The sequence below is a fragment of the Rhinatrema bivittatum genome, chromosome 6 (assembly GCF_901001135.1).
Source record: "Rhinatrema bivittatum chromosome 6, aRhiBiv1.1, whole genome shotgun sequence".
In the NCBI taxonomy this organism is placed as follows: domain Eukaryota; kingdom Metazoa; phylum Chordata; class Amphibia; order Gymnophiona; family Rhinatrematidae; genus Rhinatrema; species Rhinatrema bivittatum.
The window spans coordinates 38,708,566-38,729,450 of NC_042620.1; the positions used below are offsets into that span (position 1 = coordinate 38,708,566).

General features: G+C 43.8%; 1 protein-coding gene across 1 annotated transcript in view; it reads right to left on the bottom strand.

The window, feature by feature from the left end:
* ESYT3 (extended synaptotagmin 3) overlaps window positions 1-20,885 on the bottom strand; it is a 193,069-nt gene that overhangs the window by 13,612 nt on the left and 158,572 nt on the right. Inside the window, exon 20 of the mRNA XM_029605310.1 lies at window positions 16,090-16,221. Coding sequence (XP_029461170.1) covers window positions 16,090-16,221 — 132 coding nt within the window. The remainder of the gene's footprint in view (window positions 1-16,089; window positions 16,222-20,885) is intronic.

Below are 20,885 nucleotides of genomic sequence, written 5' to 3' on the forward strand. Positions count from 1 at the left end.
AATAGATACCTTTTAAAAAGAACCACATTGTGACCTTGAAAGCTCATGTGGTACTATTTTTTTTTTTAATTGGTCCTCTGCTAAGACACCACTCATATCCACAAGGGAATTTCAATCTACATCTGACTACAGACCAGTTAGAACAACGTCAACCCTGGGCACTATACTGGAAACTATTAAAGAAGAGAAAAAAAACCAGGAATGATCATCAAGAATCAGCACAGACCTGCCAGAACAAACTGACTGGATATTTCCAGAATATAAGCTGCAAACATGAAATGGCAAGCATGGCAGATATAATTTACTGGGAAAGGCAGATTTGTAAGTTACAGAAGATTAGGTTTAGGAATAACATTTGTTTAGTGGGTAAGATGGGGTGGGCAAACCTTTAGGACAAAGGCCACATGAATTAATCCAAGAACAAGATACAAAAAACCATGGTCTCCTCTTAAGACTAAGGGCTATTATACTTCATCACTTTCAGAGGAAGAAATTCTTAATTTCAAAAGTGGTGAAATTATTGGAAGTTATCATGGCTACAACAGTAAAACTGGACCAGTTTTGGAGGAAAATTGAAAACTATGCAAACGATATGGTTCAAAGGAAAACTGCTGATCCAGAAGCTTAAGCTGATCATCATTATTGGGGTCAGGAAAGAAGTTTTGCCACTGTTTTAGAAACGTAATGGTAATGTTGTTCCTCCTTCCTCCAGATTACTATGATATCCATATTACTGCCCAGATAGGCACTAAAACTGAGGCCCTGATTCAGTAAGAGATTTTCCTTAGGTATAGAAAGGGAGAAAACTCTTAGCAATGCAACTGCCTTCTGAGGCACAGCTGTAACAGCAGACAGGATGTACGTCTGCGGGTTTTTTGGATAATAAAAGCTGTTTCTGATTCAGGTATATCCCTGAAAGATGAAAATAGACTGGGTAGTCATTAGAATGTTAACTGGGAAAAATTATCGTCTGCTGAAAGAAACCAAAATACAGGACAAGTTAATAGTACACATGCTATCAACTTTTAATGGGAAGAATGCTTCTAGAGTGGAGGAGTAGCCTAGTGGTTAGAGCAGAGGGCTACGAACCCACGGTTAGAGCAGTGGGCTACGAGTCCCACTGTTACCCCTTGTGACCCTGGGCAAGTCACTTTACCCTCCATTGCCTCAGGTACAAACTTAGATTGTAAGCCCTCTGGGGATAGGGAAATACCTATAGTACCTGAATGTAATTTATTTATTTATTTAATATTTCTATACCGGACTGCTTTGAAGTGCTGAAAAAAAAAGTGCAAAAAGCAGAATAAATAAATAAAACAGGGAATCCAAGAAAACAGTAAATATCTATTGGGAATATAACAGGAGAGGACAAGTAAGCTAGCGATTCCATTAAGAACACTGGTGGAGATGGTATCTAGCAAAGGTACCCCATCAACCAGAGCGTATTTACTATGGTTGGAAAAATGGTCTCTTAGAAGTGGATTCAATGTGTAGGTGACATTTTTCTTTTATTCTCATTTGTTTTCAGCTGGGTTTAAACATTTTCTAAAATTCATTGGCTATACTTGAGAGCATACAAAACAGTTGAGATTCGTAAGCAACAAGTTTATAAGAGCTATGAGTTTGGTACAGTATGGCTTAGTTACCACTGTCGAAGAAGAAGAGCCGAACAAGTACACAGTCCAAAAACTTAGATAATGTTGTCAAATATCTTCTTTGCTTTTATTATTTTATAAGCGGCTACTCCAAGAGCTCAATACAGTATACAGTAGTTGTCAACCAGGTCCCCCGACATGGACTGTGTTTTGCCCAGAGCTGCGGCTTGGAGTAACCGCTTATAAAATAATAAAAGCAAAGAAGATATTTGATTGACAACATTATCTACTTTTATGGACTGTGTACTTGTTCTGCTCTTCTTCATGTGTAGATAATTGTTGAAGAGCAGTATTTCTCCTATATACCATTGTTGGATTAGTTACCACTGTAACAAACCCCATACTATAACTACTATACTATATTTAAGAAAACAGCAACCAACTTCCCTAAGGGAAGGGCAATAAGCAATTTTTGCCCTGAAACAGTCACACTCCTCTCTGGTAGCCTCTTGAAAATGGCCAGAGCCCACAGGTTGTTTTTTGCTGCCTCTGCTACCCTTTTAGACTGCCCCTTTCATCTCCCCAGGCTGACAGCCTAGGTAGCCATAGTTGCCTCTTCTGAGACCAACCCTTCCACTGCTATTCAAGTGGCAGCTGGAGCCATTCCTTTGTAGGCCATCATCTTTTGTCCTGCAGCAGGAACCCAAGTGTAAGGCCTACCAGGCTCTTATCAACGTGAAAAACATCTTGCTAGTCCTAACAGTAGGAGTGTATTGGGTGCTCTCCAATACACAGTTTTTCTGAGCATGCACAGACTTTCCCATGTAGCTGCCCCACCATGCAAATCTCCTCGGTCTTTTCATCTGCTTATGCAAACAGACATATTTTCCTCTCCACAGTCGCTAGTCTAATGTTTTGGTAGTAGAGTTATTTATTTTTAATTTTTCAGGCAAGTCTCCAAAAGGTTTGTTAAAAAAGTGTTTTGGGTTTTTTTTGTAAAAAACTGGACAGCCTTTTTTTTTTTCTTTGTCAGGTAAGGCTTCGAAAGATGTCCCTTGTGTGACTCATATATCCCTCACAGACTGCTATGATAGCTGTGTATAGTATTTGGACCATTCTCACGATATACCAAATTGTACTGCTTGTGTGTGTGTATTTCTCAGAGGGAAAGAAAGGAAAAAAAAAAAAGTCTTACGCTAAAAGGCTTTTCTGGAGTTGCCTCAGACATCAAGAAATAAGAGGAAACTATTGAAAGCTAAGGGACATTCACCTAATTTTAAGAAGGTAAAGTTCTCTCATGCTAAGCGCCATGAGTCAACACACTCAGCATGGGCACAATTCCCCTTAGAACATAAGATTTACCATACTGGGTCAACCAAAAGGTCCATCAAGCCCAGTATCCTGTTTCCAACAGTTCCAATCCAGGTCACAAGTATCTGACAAGATTCCAAAAGGTTGGTAGATTCCATGCTGCATAGCCCAGGGATACGCAATGGATTTCTCCAAATCCACATTAATAATTGTTTATGGATTTTTCTTCCAGAAATGCCAAATCTTTTTTAAACCCAGCTATATTAACAGCTTTTCTCATATCCTCTGGCAATAAATTCCAGAATTTAATTATGTGTTGAGTAAAAAAAATGTTTCTCCTATTAGTCTTAAATGTATTACCTAGTAACTTCATTGCATGTTCTCTAGTCTATACTTCTTGAAAAAGTAAACAACTGATTCGCATTTACTTGTTCCACTTCACTTTATCATATTTCCCCTCAGCAGTCTCTTCTCCAAGCTGAAGAGCCCTAACCTTTTTAGCCTTTCCTCATAGGGGAATTGTTCCATCTTCTTTATCATTTTGGTCACCCTTTTTGAATTCTGCTATATCTTTTTTTGAAATGCAGTGACCAGAATTGCACACAATACTCAAGGTGCAGTTGCATCATGAAGCGATACAGAGGCACTATGATATGCACTGCTTTATTCTCCATTCTTTTCCTATTACTTCCTAGCATGCTATCTGCTTTCTTGGCCACTGCCACACACTGAACAGAGGATGACTCTGCCTAGATTCTTTTTCTGGGTGGCAGCTCCCAATGTGGAACCTTACATTGTTTAGCTATAATTTGGACTGTTCTTAACTATGTGCATCACTTTGTACTTGTCCACATTAAATGTTATCTGCCCAGTCTCATAAGGTACTCTTGCAATTTCTTATAATCCTCTTTGAATAATTTTGTATCATAAAAAAATGTGTTCACCTCACGCAATGGGCTCATCTCTAGGACATTTAAAAATGTTAAAAAGCAGTGGTCCCAGTACAGATCTCTGGGGCACTCCACTATTCACCTTTCTCCACTGAGAAAACTGACCTTTTAGCCCTACTCTATTTTCTATCTTTTAACCAATTCTCAATCTACATCAGAACATTGCCTCCTATCCCATGACCTTTTCATTTCATCAAGAGTCTCTCATGAGGTACCTTGTCAAACACATTCTGAAAACCCAAATACACTATATTAACTGGCTAACCTTTATCCACAATTATTGCCTTGAAAAAAATATAGAAGATTGGCGAGGCAAGACTTCCCTTAGCTGAATTCATGTTGGATTTGTCCCATTAAATTATGACTTTATGTTTATAATTTTGTTCTTTATAATTTCAACCATTTTTCCCAGCACTGTCATCAAGCTCACTGGTCTGAAGGTTCCTGGATCACCCCTGGAACCTTTTTAAAAACTGATGTTACATTGGCCACTTTCCTATCTTCCCATAAAGAGGGAGGTAAGTCATGCTTTTCAGTGCAGGAAAATACCGGCACTGTACCCTCAAACTTTCAGCACAGAAATGCAGAAGACATCATCGGTGGGGCAGGACTTAGATAAAAAGTCATTGTGGGGCAACAACAGCAGAATCTCTCTTTGATGCAATACAAAATAAATTCCATTTCCTATGCCAGTCCTAATTCCAGAATCAGATAGCTTTTCACCAGCAATTCCACCACAAAAAAAAAAGATCATGCCTTCATAGAAAGGATGTGGTTAGAATTTGTGAAGTATGATTTCTGAAATGTCAAAATGGCCTCCTCCACCACTAGAAGAGAGATCTTCTATGTTGGACACCATGGCTTCCAAACTGGATACTCAATCCACGATTCCATCTTATCAAGATGGAGATAAAATGATCCAACTAGAAATCCATTCCTAGGCACCAAAACTGTCATCCAAGGATAGGTCATCATGAGAACATCTCAGGATCATAGGATCAAAGTTGTCCTATGTTTTTTATTTCTTCTCATTCCGACAACGTGGAGTCCACAGGTCTTCCCTCAAATCCTTCATTTCAATATCCCAGGAGTACATCACCTCCTGGAAGATATAGCATACCCGGCTTTTATCCAGAAGATACCTTGTGATGTACAAGAGGAACTGGAACCTACAAATTATGTATTTGGTTTCCTTAAATACATTCAATCACTCAAAACAAGAAACAGCAGTTCCAATACACAGACTTCTGCAGGAACGTCAAGCAAGAATGTAGGAAACACCTTTGTTTATCGTTCTGAAATTGGTCTGGTCTGTCCTGTCTGTATCCAGCTACTTCAGACCTTTAACATCCTCTGAGAACATCAGTCACAAAACTTTGCTCTTAAGTCCACTTTTCTCCTTTAGGCTTCCCATAGCAATCTGATTACCAATGAAACTGCCAGAGTGTAATTGCTGATGTCAGCTGCTGGCAAATGTTGAAAAATAAGATAGTCAAGCTAATAGGGGTGTTAAAAACAGCTGCATTTTAAATTGTGTCAGGGATTTGGAAAGATAAAGCTGCATTGTGGTATCTGGTATTGTAGTGCCATGTTGAAAGCAGATTAGATATCCTTTGAATGCCTATGGATGTCAGTGATGTTGAGTAGAAAGGGACTTAGGGTTCACGTGCTCATTTCCTCCATTTCTGCTTTGCTCTCACTGTAAAACAACATGTGGAGTTATTCTTACAATAGGACTGCAGGAAAGGAACTCTTACTTCCTGCTCCCTCCTATTCAAGTTACCCACAGGAGGTACTTTTCTGCTTGCTCTCAGAAGCAAAGCTTTATTTTGGGCATTGAGCAATATGTTAGGATGTATTTTATTTATATAAATGGAGTGTGTCTACTTTATTGCGGGAACAGCCAACTCCAGTCCTCAAGAGCCACAAACAGGTCTGATTTTCAGGATATCCACAATGAATGTTCATGAGAGCGATTTGCATGCATCGTCTCCATTTTATGCAGCTCTCTCACATTGTATCATCTTGAAAACCAGATTGGTTTGTGGGTCTTGCAGATTGAGTTGGCCACACTTGTTTTATTGTATTTTTATGTATTGTGAACAGCTTTGGGTCCAGAATTGGAGGAAGGCAGTATACAAAAAAATTAGACATTAAATACAGGGTGCAAACAGCTCCAGGTCATCTCAAAGTCAACATCAATGAGTAGAAATGGAGTGTGTTAAGTGCAACATTTAACACACATTCTAACTCCTTCCTGGTAAAAATGCCAAGATGCTGGATGGCGTGGGCAAGATGATTTTCCAGGCAGTTGCGTTAAACTCCAAGATAGCTGCTCACTACTTACATATGCACTCCTCAAGACCAGTGAGTTGGAAAGCAGGGGTATATGGGTAAGCATCTTGTCAGGTCTGACTATGATGGCTTATGATATTTCTTCGAGATTTGTAATGGCTATTGGATCCAAAAGACTGGCTTGGTTTTATGCTTCGGGACTCGAGAGGCTATGCTTGACAAACTTGCTACTGCTATTTGCACAGGCAATAGTCTTTTCAGTAGATACCATTAAACATCACTGTACTACTCTCTTCACCCTTTCAGCGACTTCTATGGAGCAGCCCTCTTCCAGTTTTTCAGAAGGCAATTCTTCTAGTCTAGAAGAATATACTACCAATATCCTTATCAAAGTCATCATCTGAGGATTATGGATCTATCACAATCCAAGTCTCTACAACAGATTCAAGTATACATTAGTCAGAGCTTTTAACTATAATCTCAGCAAATCTTTCCTGCTGAAATTAAACAGTTATTCAGTGGAGGGGTGAAGGAGAGGACTACAGTACTTCAAACAAGCATGTTCACTGCTGACACAGGACTGATGGATGCTCAAAAATCATCAACCAAGGGTTCCAATTAAATCTTAAGTATTCTCCCCCAAATAAATATATTTGGGAGTCTGAACCTCTATTTCTTCAGCAGGAGCTCTTTCCTTCTACTGGCCAATGAAGTACAACCAGTTCCACTACAAGAAACAAACACATTTCTATTCCAGGTACTTCCCAACTCAAAAAAAAAAAAGAGGAACAGGTGGTCTTGGACCTCAGGAATCTCAAATTTCTGAAGGAGAAAAATTCAGAAAGAATTCTCTGGATACCTCTCTTCCTTAATTAGAAAACAATACCTGGCTTTCAGATCTCAAATATGCTTAGGCACACAACTTGATACACAATGCACACAGGAAGTTTTTGCTTCACTATAATGGAGGGACATTATCAGTATCATATTCAGCCTCTCAGCATTCAGAGTTTTTACAAAGTGCCTAATAGTTGGCATAGTTCAACTAAGGATAAACACATTTTTTTTATTCCCTTCCTGAACTGGCACATAGGTCATTTCCTTCAGGAAGTTCAGTCTTCCACCTTCTGTGCTATGATCACTCTCCAGTCCCTAGGTTTCCTCATCTATTTTCCAAAATCCAACACGAAGCCTTCTCAGCTAATGGCCAGAGGTGTGCCAAAAGATACATAACAAGAGAAAGTGTTTTTATCTCAGAGGGCAAACAAGTTAGCAAGATATATCTTGAAACAAAATCGGCATCAGGTCCCTTTGCCCACTTCTTCATGAAGATGTTGGATCAGATAGCAGCAGTCGTGTCACACTCTTTCACATGGCAGTAAAATTCCAGTGGAACTAGCTTCTTTAACCAGTGTCAGATAGGATGAAGATTTCCATCAGTTTTACCCAGTCTCTGAATCGATGGTTGGATTATTCCAATCTGTTAAAAGGTCAATTTGTTTTCCCAACGATAATAATTTTAAGAAAATCTAACCACTGATGCTTCTGATCAGGGCCTCTGCTCCTAGGGAAACTGGTCACAGAAAGAGAAATGACTTCATATAAATCACCATCAGTAGGAACAGGTTTCAATGCTCTAAAAGGAGCTCACTCCATGAAAAGATGCAATTAACCCAGACAACCAAGTACCAATGGTCTACCATCAACAAAGAGATAAATCGGGATCTCACAAACAGATCTGGAAACGGACAACCTCTCTCAGGATGTTTGACAGCTGTTTAAATTCTTGCAGACCATAAACTGATAGACAGCCTAAGAAATAACTTCAGCCCCACAAAATTTTGCTGCATGATCAAACAGCACAAGAACTTTTTAGGCTTTGGGGCACTCTACACATAGACCTCTTTACAATATTTCTCAGCAACGGACAGAATGGCTGCAGATGTTTTTTCCATTCCATGTCATCCAGGATTCCTTTATGCATTTCCCTAATTCCACTCACATCCAAGACAGTACAAACTGAGAAGGAAAAAAAGAACAAATGATTGATAGCCCCATTTTGGCAACACCTAGCTCTTCATCAATCACTAAGACCGAGGATATTCCCAGCCCTCATCACACAGTGCAACAGTAATCTCCTGCATCTCAACCTTCAATCTTTGGCTTTGACTGTTTGGCAGTCACCTAGTGTCATCGATGTGAATACTCACAGAGGTTAAGATGGTTGTTTTTCCTTCAAGGAAGCACTAAGAAAATCTAACAACTTTAAATGGAAAAATATACTCTATTTTAGTTAAGACCTCTCTAAAATGTCCTCTCTCTCTGTTTACTACAATATCTACTATACCTAACTCAGGTTTGGAAACCAACTCTGTCAGCGTTCACCTTAGCATTATAGCAGGATACCATAACGACTGGGATGGTGCCATTCCCCAACCCCACCCCTCTCAACCAACCTACAGCTACCAGATTCATGAAAGGGATCATTAATCTGAAACCACCTATAACAGATTGTTCCTTGGGATCTAAATGAGGTTGTTGCTCAGTTGATGAAGCCTCCATCTGAACCACTGATGATAATGGATCTCAAATTTCCTTTCATGGAAAGTCATACGTTTAATGGCAGTTACTTCTGCCCAAAGAAGAAGCAAAATTTAAATCCTCGTCTCATACTCTCCTTGTACTCAAATTTATCAGACTAATTTAAAAAAAATATCTACAGTTTCTACCATAAGTGGTCTCTCAATTTAATTTAAATCAATCCATTGTATTGGCAAAGTTCTTTCCAAGACACCAAGTCTATAAAGGTGAACAGGATCTTCATATACTAACTGCAGAGGAGCTTTATTGTTCTATTTGGAAAGAATAAAATCCTACAGAAAGTCTTCAATTGTTTGTCTATTAACCCAGTCAAGCAAGAGATTTCAGTTACAAAGGGGACTTTATCTACTTGGATATCCTATTGCATCACCTTTTGTTACAATCATCAGGACTACATTTTCAAAATAAAGTAAAAGCTCATCATATTAGGACTATGGAAGCTTCCTGGGAACATCTTCACTCGGCTTTCACAGAAAATATCTGCAGAGCTCCTTTTTTGTCTTCCAATCATACTTTTACAGATCACTGTCTAGAAAACGCTTTGCATCAATACCGTAGCTTTGGTCAGGCAATTCCTGAAAGCTTATTTAATTTGTTCAACTCTAACCTCCAACTATTAACACAAATTATGGGTTGCAATGATTTACTAAGATACACAAACTAATCATAGACAACTCTCAGCTTGGGCATCCCCATCTGTGTGGCTATCTATCCTGCTTGTCTACAGAGAGAGCTAAGTTACTTGTGACATGTTCTCCATTGCAGAATAAAGTCAGCCACACAATCCCTCTAACCTTCCACTCAGAGCTAAAATGCTTGCTGTAAAGACCGAGAAGACTCGTGTGGGAAGTTCCTTAAATGCTCAGAAAACCCTTTTTTTTTTAAGCTCTGTGTTTCTCTGTCTTTCCACTGTTGGTCAACATTTTATTTTATTTATTTATGAACTTTTAATATACCGACATTCGTAGAACACATCACGCCGGTTTACAATTAACTCAAAGAAAGGAAAATGTAGAGATTACTTACCTGATAATCTCGTTTCCTTAGTGTATGCAGATGGACTCAAAACAAGTGGGTATAGTGTGCTCGTGCTAGCAGTTGGAGATGGATCTGACGTCAGCATGGGTACATATACCCCCGCAGGAAGTGCAGCAATTCAATAATCTTCCTTGCAAAAGCTTTATGGATATATGTGTAACTGACCAATCGATTAAATGAACAGGATTACCCTGGCCGATTGAAAGTAGCTGGAGACCGCCAGTGTTCTCAACCGGAAGGCGTCGACACCCGGCAGGGTGGATGCCCTATATAAGAAAACATTGCTTACCGTGAGTCGGTGAATCCCCGTGTATACCTGCAGCCGGGCGGGATGCTGAGTCCATCTGCATACACTAAGGAAAACGATTATCAGGTAAGTAATCTCTACATTTCCTAGCGTGTAGCAGATGGACTCAAAACAAGTGGGATGTACAAAAGCTACTCCCGGACTGGGTGGGAGGCTGCCCGAGGTCCATTCAGGATTGCCCTTGCAAATGTTGTGTCCTCCCTGGCCTGGATGTCCAGACAGTAGAATCTGGAGTAGGTATGGAGGGAGGACCACGTTGCCGCTTTACATATCTCTGCCGGCGACAGCATCCTAGTTTCTGCCAAGGAGGCCGCCTGTACTCTGGTATAGTGAGCCTTGACCCGTAGAGGTGGTGGTTTTCCCGCTTCTACGTAGGCTGCCTTGATCACTTCTTTGATCCAGCGGGCGATGGTTGCCCGTGAGGCCGCTTCCCCTTGCTTCTTCCCGCTGTGAAGGACGAACAGGTGTTCCCGTCTTTCGTACTGCTTCCGACGTTTCCAGGTATCTGGACAGCAGTCTGCCTATGTCGAGATGGCGCAATATTCGACCTTCTTCCGACTTCTTCAAACCTTCCGTGGTTGGCAAGGATATGGTTTGGTTGAGGTGGAAGTGAGAGACTACTTTGGGTAAGAAGGAAGGAACCGTGCGAAGATGGATAGCCTCTGGAGTGATTCTGAGAAACGGATCACGGCAGGACAGCACTTGTAGCTCCGAGATGCGGCGTGCTGAGCATACGGCCAGCAGGAACACCATCATCAAGGTTAACAAACGGAGGGACAGGCCTCAAGGGGGTCTGAAGGCGGGTCCCGCTAGGAATTCCAAAACTAGGTTGAGGTTCCACAGGGGTACTGGCCACTTCAGTGGTGGGCGAATGTGTTTGACTCCTTTCAGAAAACGTGAAACGTCTGGGTGTGTGGCAATGCTGTTGCAGTCACTCCGGGGACCGTAGCAGGATAGCGCTGCCACCTGAACCTTGATTGAACTGAGGGACAGACCCTTCTGAAGGCCATCATGCAGGAACTCCAAAATGATGGGGATCATAGCGGCATGTGGATTGGTGCTGTGAGTGTCGCACCAGGCTTCAAATACTCTCCAGATCCTTATATATGTCAGTGATGTGGAGAACTTGCGTGCTCGGAGGAGTGTATCTATTACCGGCCCCGAGTATCCTCTGTTCTTCAGTCTAGCCCTCTCAATGGCCAGACCGTATGAGAGAATTGAGCTGGATCCTCGTGGAGGATGGGACCTTGCCACAGCAGGTCCCTGTGTGGAGGCAGGGGTAGTGGATTCCCTGCCAGTAGTCTTCTCATGTCTACGTACCAGGGTCTTCTTGGCCAGTCTGGGGCCACTAGAAGAACTAGGCCTCTGTGCCACTGAATCTTGTGTATAGTGGCTCCCAGCAGGGGCCATGGAGGAAAAGCATATAGCAGGATCCCCTGAGGCCATGGCTGTACCAGGGCGTCGATCCCGTGGGAGAGAGGATCTCGCCTGCGACTGAAGTATCTGGGTACTTGAGCGTTGGACCTGTCCGCTATTAGGTCCATGCCCGGAGTCCCCCACTGATGCACAATCATCTGGAAAGCTGTGGGCGACAGATGCCATTGCCCCGGGTTTAGGCTTTCTCTGCTGAGGAAGTCTGCCGTGGTGTTGTCCTTTCCGGTGATGTGGACGGCGGAGATGTCCTGGAGATTTGCTTCCGCCCAAGTCATCAGGGGGGCTATTTCTAGGGATACCTGTCGGCTTCTGGTTCCGCCCTGTCGGTTGATGTATGCCACTGTGGTGGCGTTGTCAGACATCACTCTGACCGCTCTGTTTCGAAGTCTGCGGGCAAATCGCAGGCATGCTAGCCTCGACTGCCCGTGCCTCTAGTCGGTTGATGTTCCACCCCGGCTCTTCTCTGTTCCACCGCCCTTGGGCGGTGAGTTCTTCGTAGTGTGCTCCCCATCCATTCAGGCTGGCATCCGTAGTGAGCAGGGTCCAGGTTAGGGAGGACATTCTTGACCCCCGGCTCATGTGGCTAGGCTGCAACCACCACCGTAGCTGATTCCGCACTCTGGCTGGTAGAGGTAGGTGTACGGTGTAGTTCTGTGATCGTGGGCTCCACCGAGATAGGAGGGCACGTTGTAATGGTCTCATATGAGCCCGTGCCCATGGTATCACCTCCAGAGTGGATGCCATCAGGCTGAGGACCTGTAGGTAATCCCAAGCTGTAGGCCGGGTGGCGCTCAGCAGGGCCTGCAGACGATTCCTGAGCTTTGATCTCCTCTTGGAGGTCAGACTAAACTTGTCTTCTTGGGTGTTGAATCAGACTCCTAGGTATTCCAGCGACTGAGAAGGCTGTAGGGAACTTTTGTTCAAGTTTACTACCCATCCTAGGCTTTCCAGAAGAGCTATAACTCTGTTGGTTGCCTGGTGGCTCTCCTCCGGTGACTTTGCCCTGATCAGCCAGTCGTCCAGGTAGGGATGGACGAGGATTCCTTCCTTCCTGAGGGACGCCGTGCCACTACTACTATGACCTTGGTAAAGGTCCGCGGCGCGGTGGCTAACCCAAAGGGTAAAGCTCGGAACTGGAAATGTTGGTTCAGGACTTTGAAGCGTAAATAGCGCTGGTGATCCCGATGGATTGAGATATGCAAGTAGGCTTCCGACAGGTCTAGGGATGTGAGAAACTCCCCTGGCTGTACTGCATTCTTGACAGACCGCAGAGTTTCCATGCGAAAGCTGGGGACCCGTAGGTGTCGGTTGACTGACTTGAGGTCCAAGACGGGCCTGAAAGTGCCCTCCTTCTTGGGTACTATGAAATAAATGGAATAATGCCCAGAATTTATCTCCCATGCAGGAACTGGGATTATAGCTTTTAGGGACAGGAGCCTCCGCAAGGTAACCTCTAGTGCCGCCCTCTTGAGGGGTGAACAAGGAGATTCCACAAACTTGTCCGGTGGGAGCCGACGAAAGTCCAGGTAATACCCTTCTCTGATGATGGCGAGGACCCACTGGTCCGAAGTAATCGCGACCCACCTGTGGTAGAAGAGGGTTAGCCTGCCTCCTATGGCTGCTCCCCCCGGATGGGTCGGCTGATTGTCATTGTGGGGTGCGGCTGGGACCGGAACCCGAGCCGGTTCTCCTCTTGTTGTGCTTAGTCCGAAAGGACTGGTTCCTGGCCTGAGAACGAGGTGCTTGGTAGCGAGCCCTGTAAGGATTGAAGCGCTGAGAGTTTCTACCTCTGGATGGCCTAGGAAAAGGGCACTGGCTCCTCCTTGACCTGTTTTCTGGTAGACGGGGTAGTGAAGAGGCGCCCCATTTATTGGCCAGTTTCTCGAGGTCGCTGCCGAACAGGAGGGATCCCTGAAAGGGCATTCTTGTGAGACGCATCTTGGAGGAGGAGTCGGCCGACCAATTACGTAGCCAGAGCTGTCTCTTGGCTGCCACTGAGGAGGACACTCCCTTGGCTGCCGTACGGACTAGGTCGGAGGCTGCGTCAGTGAGGAACGAGAGAGCCGATTCCATCTCTTCTCCCGGGGTGTTGTTCCTAGCCTGTGATAAACAGGAACACGTCACCACGGTGCAGCAGGTCGCAATTCGTAGGGACATGGCTGCCACCTCAAAGGCTTGTTTCAGAATGGCATCCATGTCATGTGCATCCTTGAGGGCCGCCCCCCCCTCCACCGGAATGGTGGTGCGCTTCACAATTGTGCTAACTATGGCGTCTACCTTGGGGCACTCCAGCAGCTCCCTGGTTGCCGGGTCTAAGGGGTACATGCCAGACAAGGCCCGACCCCCTTTGAATGAAGCCTCCGGCACATTCCACTCCAGATCGATTAGCTGCTGTGCTGCTTGTAGGAGGGGAAAATGGCGAGCCATTTGGCGCAGGCCCTCTAGCAGGGGGTTAATTCTAGGTGCCCCTGGGGTGTCATGGCCCGGGATAGCCAGCTCCGACAGGCATTGAGAGACCAGGCCTGGGAGATCCTCTTTCAGAAAGAAGCGTCTCATGGTCCAATATGGTTCTATCCCTGAGGGAAGTTCTCCCTCCTCGGGGGGCTCGTCGTCTTCCTCAGAGCAATCCAAATCCCCATAAGTGGGGCTTCCGGGTGGCCGTGCCTAGGTCTTGAGGGTCCAGGGGCCGGGTCCTCCGGTATGTATGGACCCGTTCGGGGATCAGACTGCATTCTGACAAAGGCATGAATCCCCTTAAATAATTCCACCCAGGAGAGTGAAGCAGGATCTGGCCTTAGGGGCACCAGGTCTCTCGGGTTCCCTGGCTGCTCACCGCGGCTTGCTAGGTCCGGGGTGTTTCCTGAGGAACTGGCAAGTGTGCTGGGCTGGGACCGGTCCTGGCCTGGAATTCCCAGGGCCTCCTCACATTGGGCACATAGGGAGTCTGCTTCCTCGCTTTGTGTGGCTCTGAGGTTGCATGCTGAGCAGAGGCTTAGAGCTCTTATGCCTGATTCTGGAGGTGCCGGCTCTGCGGACGCATGGGCTCTCTTACGCTCCATCTCGTCTGTTATCTTCTCCCAGCTGGGGTCTGCGCTTTGTAATATGCACGAAAGATGTACGCCTACCAATATGCGCTTATCTACGGGTGCTTAGCAACATGCGTTTATCAACGTGCGCCGATCCACGGGCGGCGCCCTATCAACGGGCGCCCTAGCAACGGGCGCCCTAGCAACCTGCGCTTAGCAACCTGCGCTTAGCAACCTGCGCTTAGCAACCTGCGCCTAGCAACCTGCGCCTAGCAACCTGCGCCTAGCAACATGAATCCAGGTGACTTCTATCGAATATGTGCCCAAGTATTTTCGGGCGCCTAACATATACGCCCTTCGCCTATGCGCTCAGTCTAGCCTGTGCACTAGAGCGCGGCGACGAACCAGGGCCGAAGGCGACAGCGAGCAGGCAGGCAAGATGGCGACCTCCTTGACGAGTGCCATGTAGGCAGACTCCGCTGATCCTCGCTTCCTCGGAGACCAACAAGTAAAGATGTACGCCTTACCTTGTCTTCGGCGCTTCCCGGCTGCGACCCGGGCGGTCTCCGGCTGCGGGGGGGGAGGGTGATTACCGACACTGCCGCGCCCGAGGAAGTGCACCCGCTGCCTCTAGGCCGCGCCCAAACTCGTCTCGCTCGGGGGCCAAGTCCTCACCGGGACAGAGGCTGCCTCTAAGCCGCGCCCGAGCCCTTCTCACTCGGGGGCTAGGTCCCTGCCGAGAGCCGGCCACCGGACCGAGGCTGTTACCTCCGAGGGACCACGGAAATCGCCTTGGGAAACTCAACTGGGGGAGGGACCGAATGGTATCACCACAGGAGTGCGGGGCTAGTCTTCAGGTAGGTTTCTTCTATGAATTTAGTCGTTAGAATTTGGAAAAACGCTCAGCGAGCATGAGGTAGCTCCAAACTGCTTTGGAGACGGAAATTACTGAATTGCTGCACTTCCTGTGGGGGTATATGTACCCGTGCTGCCGTCAGATCCGTCTCCAACAGCTAGCACGAGCACACTATACCCACTTGTTTTGAGTCCATCTGCTACACGCTAGGAAATTACATTTAACGGGGGGTGGGGCGAGGGGAGCAGGCAAGAAAAGGGGAGAAAAGAAGGGCTGGGAACGAGAGGGACTAAGAGTAGAATACTGAAACGAAGTAAAGAGGAGAAAGTGGAGAGGAACCAAAATAGCTATAGAAACTTACTATATTTACATCACTGGGAGAGTACCATAAAGTAACTGGGCTAGCTATATACATAAATATATTGTAAGGTGAGTTCTGCAAGAAAATCACCAATTGTGTGGCTGATTTTCTACAGAGAATACCTATGACAAATGAGCAACTAAACTTTCATGGCTCGTCCCCAGAGGGAGGGTTCTGTCTGTATCAAAGCACTTCAGCTCCAAGAAAATTATTTCTTGATACTGGTGATACCAGTATAGAAAGGTTAGAGATATTACCAGCTATATATAAAGCATTTTCTTTCGGGTTTTAGGTTAATTATCAAATATTACTTACTTCTCATCATATTGGGGATTTAATGTTTTTCTCTTAACCATAGTTTTTTTTCTATTTGGCCATCTTCTGTCTGGAAGTAGATAGATACGGACGTATGGATCTGCTCCACTGTCCGAACACTGAATCAAGTTTCTGTATGGTTGAAAATAAAGAGAAGTCAAGCATTTGATGTTGCATATATTCAAGACCAGAAGAACATTGTTAATATATTTACTGAACTCAGTCAAATAAGTGGCTCATTCCCAATACAAGTTACAAATAGCAACAACTTGGAGCCATGCTACAAAACTGCAAATTCAATAAACGTCCAATCGCACAACATAGAATGCATGGAAATGAAAAAGCATTTTATTAAAAATAAATGTCAATAATAAAAAAAAAATCAACAGCAAGATAGTTCAAAGTGGACAGGATTAGACTGTGTTCTGCCGAGCAGAGCAGCTTTCTAGGTACAGAGTAGGCAGCTCAGCTACTCACTAGAAAAAGGAATTTCATCAGCAGATGACTAAATGTTCAGATACACCTCAGATAAGACTTTGGATGTTTTCTTTTGGTCCAGCAATTTCTTACCAATTCTTTAGACTTCCACCTCAAACCTCCATTGGCTTACAGTGTCATAAGCTACTACCTGGGTTTTCCCCCTCCTATATATATATATTTTTTTTAAATATTGCCCTGCCAACTCAGTTCAACCATTGCATCGTCAATCCTCAGAGTTTACCACCAGAACCCAGTCAATGCTGACCCAAGCCTGGATACAAGGTGTCAGCTGTTAAGCAATGGCTGTGAACACTGCCTCCGCAACATCCTCAGCCAGCCTTGGGATGAAACCCAGGTCTTCTGCAGGTTAATGTGTACCATTACCATAAGATGATTTGTATTGAACTATCTTATAAGGTTAATGTTATGTTATGACCCGTTTTACTGTTAATAGCCACCTCTGTTCTTTGTATCACCCTGAGCGAACGTTACTGTTGCATTGTAAACCGTTGTGATATGTATATTTTACAGGAACATCGGTATAGAAAAGCACAAAAATAAATAAATTACCACTGAGCCTGCCAAAGGCTGCTGAGTTTTAACTACATCAGATTTAATCAAAGATAGTCACATACACAGGAGCAGTGCTATGTAGTGTCAGTGCTGCTGCATCTGGAAGACTAACTGGTCAGAGGACTGCTCCCTACCATGCTTAAGAGGCATCTCTCACCCAGTAAAAATTTCTAATATCTGTCAATAGTAGTCATTTGTTATTACATAACCATGGTTATTGAATTAACAAAGAAATATACTGCTTTCATCTGGTATTACCTGTAAATAGTGGTTTATATATTCACATTAAATTGTATGGTTTATCATGAAAAAAATAAGGAAAATATGATTAATGTATAGTCGGGCAAGGATAAACCAAACCCCTGCCAAATCGAAACTGCACTCAACCATGCCATCCACTTCACTGATCCCCAGCTGGCAGCAGGAGTCACATTTAAGTAAATCTTTTCTCCTGCTGCCGCAAGGCCGATCTCACAGCTTTTAATGCGAGATTGGCTGCATGACAGCAGCAGATGGCGATACATCAACGCAATTCCTGCTACAATCCATGCCACAAAGAACCCGTGACCCAGCAAGCCGCCAGCAAAAGATAAAAACCTTGTAGACATGAGGTTCGCTTGTTAGCAAATAATGCACGCTTTAAAGCATTCCTAGATAAAAACCTTGTAGACATGAGGTTCGCTTGTTAGCAAATAATGCACGCTTTAAAGCATTCCTTACAATCCGCTTGGGATACCCTCTAGATAAAAACCTTGTAGACATGAGGTTCGCTTGTTAGCAAATAATGCACGCTTTAAAGCATTCCTAGATAAAAACCTTGTAGACATGAGGTTCGCTTGTTAGCAAATAATGCACGCTTTAAAGCATTCCTAGATAAAAACCTTGTAGACATGAGGTTCGCTTGTTAGCAAATAATGCACGCTTTAAAGCATTCCTTACAATCCGCTTGGGATACCCTCTAGATAAAAACCTTGTAGACATGAGGTTCGCTTGTTAGCAAGCGAACCTCATGTCTACAAGGTTTTTATCTAGAGGGTATCCCAAACGGATTGTAAGGAATGCTTTAAAGCGTGCATTATTTGGGTTTTGTTTTTTTTTTATTCTTTATTTATCAATTATTAAACATTTAGTTACATAAAAAATATCTTGTAACAAGAAATAATACAGATCAAAAGGAAAAAATTATCCAAATCAGAGAATTGTCAACTTCTAGTTAAAGTACTATAATTTTCTGTATTGATCAAATAGGAAATTCAGGAGTAGTAAACTAAATGGAGCATACCACAAAAGCAAATTACTAAAAATAGGAAACTGAGGTATCCCTCCTCATTTATTTTCCTTTGCCTGACTTTCATTTCCCAGCAGTGAACCAAGATGTTCAGGAGTTGTAAACACATAATTGTTACCCTTGAATTTAACAAAACATTTACATGGATATTTTAACAGGAATTGTCCTCCCCCCTCAATTACTCTTTTCCTATAGGTTAAGAAGTTCTTCCTCCTTAATTGTGTGGATTTAACAAAATCTGGATAAATCCAGACTTTTTGCCCGTAGAAATTTTTCTCTCTATTTCGAAAATTTTTTTTTAATACATTCTCCTTATCTGATATAAATGCAAAAGAAATCAATAGAGTAGCTCGTTTATCAATACTTATTTCTTCCTGACTTCATCAAGAAGTCTGTTAAATTCATAGATGTATCAGTAACCACTTCCCTTTGATCTTCAGGTTCTCTACTTTTTACAGTTGTATTCAAGTAAAAAGCTCTAGTTATAGTAGGTATACATTTTTCTGGTATCCCCAATATTTGTACCACATATGATCTAAACAACTCAGTTGGGCTTATTTTATCCATCTTAGGAAAATTTGTAACCCTTAAATTAAAAGCACGGGTATGATTTTCTAAAAATTCTATTTTTCTTTGAATTTCTCCTTCTGCTTTTATTTGTATATTTTGAATTTTCTCTATTTGTGTTACACGATTTTCTATCTTAGCAATTTGTTTCTTCTGAGTTTCTAATACCTCTGAATTTCTTTTAACTACTACATTAGTTTCCTGCACAACATCAGCAAGTTTCATGATTGATGCATCTAACTTAGCAATGTAAGTCCACAACAATTCCATTGTAATGTTTCCAGGTTTTATAATAACATTTGGGGATCCTTTATCCAATTGTTTCCCCTTTTGTTGATGTGTATTTTGTTCTGATCCCTTGTTGGTCTTCGGGGTACTCTTCTGATCTGGTGTAAATGATTGATTACTATCATTTCTTAATTCAGATGATATTTCTGTTATGTGGATTTCTTCCTGAAACTCTTGATTTCGCTTCTGCTGGGGTGTTCGTGGTAACTCCTGGGGAGAATCCCCACTGTTACCAGGTGGAGATGGTATATCAGGCGCCCCGGGGCTTAGTGAGATGTCTTCAGCCATAAGTTGAAGTTTTTGCTCCAAAACTTCGACTAAAGCGGCTTCCTCCACGGGGTTATTCTGGGGGGGTGTTAACCACTCTGACACTGTCCTCTGAGTCATTTCAGATGAAACACCAAGAATAGGCCTAATCTTCGCCTTTCTCTTAGTGTGTGGCATCCTTAATTTAATATGCAAACAAGGAAATACTTTATAAACAGAGATGTCTAGCGGCTATCCTACAATTTACATTACTATCTCCTGGGAGGTATTTGAGAGTTTTAAAGCCTACCTGGTACTATTCTCCAAAAAAGTCCATGAGAGTCCACCAGCAAACCTGCCGAACCGGTCGAAGCTGGTCAAAGCCGCGCGCGCCTTTGGCGCGCGACTTCGGCAGCACACCAACAGCAGCTACGTGCCGTAGGAGAGCCCCTTTAACCACCTCTTCCGGCTCCTCCTTACGACGTGGCAGTTAGTGATTGGCTGCTGTTACCGTCGGGGCAGTGTGAGCTACCCCCGGAAGTCCAAAACACAGTCCTGCAGCAAATTTAGAATGAAGAAAAGCTGTTCACGATCCCAGGTAGGCAGACGCTCTCTACCTCAAGGAAAACGCCGCAGGAGAGCCCCTTTAACCACCTCTTCTGGCTCCTCCTTACGACGTGGCAGTTAGTGATTGGCTGCTGTTACCGTCGGGGCAGTGTGAGCTACCCCCGGAAGTCCAAAACACAGTCCTGCAGCAAATTTAGAATGAAGAAAAGCTGTTCACGATCTCAGGTAGGCAGATGCTCTCTACCTCCGCGTGCATTATTTGTTAACCACGACCTCTTGTTTCTTCTGCAGTCCCAGTCACTTGATACTGTGAATAACTGTATATTACCGTTCTCTGTTCTAAGCCGACAAGTTACAAATATTGTGCGGAGGCATTGGCAATCTCTATCTTTACATCGGTTGTTTCAGGGTTCCCTACGTTTCACATACCGTAGAGGTCGAAACTTACGTGATAGGTTGATTCACGCAGATTCTCATTTGAATACTATGGTTCCCACATCTTCACCTATACATCAACCATGTGGTCATTGCTCTATGTGTAGGCATACGGCACCCCTCTCATCTTTTACACATCCGGTCACACAAAAAATTTTTCCCCTTAGATCAATTTCTGATTGCACTACCCAGGGTGTTGTATACATTATTACTTGTCCTTGTCCCCTGTTGTACGTAGGGAAAACATCAAGAATGGTGAAAACGCAAATGATCGAGCACTGCTCAAATATCCGGAATGCTCGGGAAAATGAACCGCTAGTTGAGCACTGGGTTCAGCATTCACACACCATCT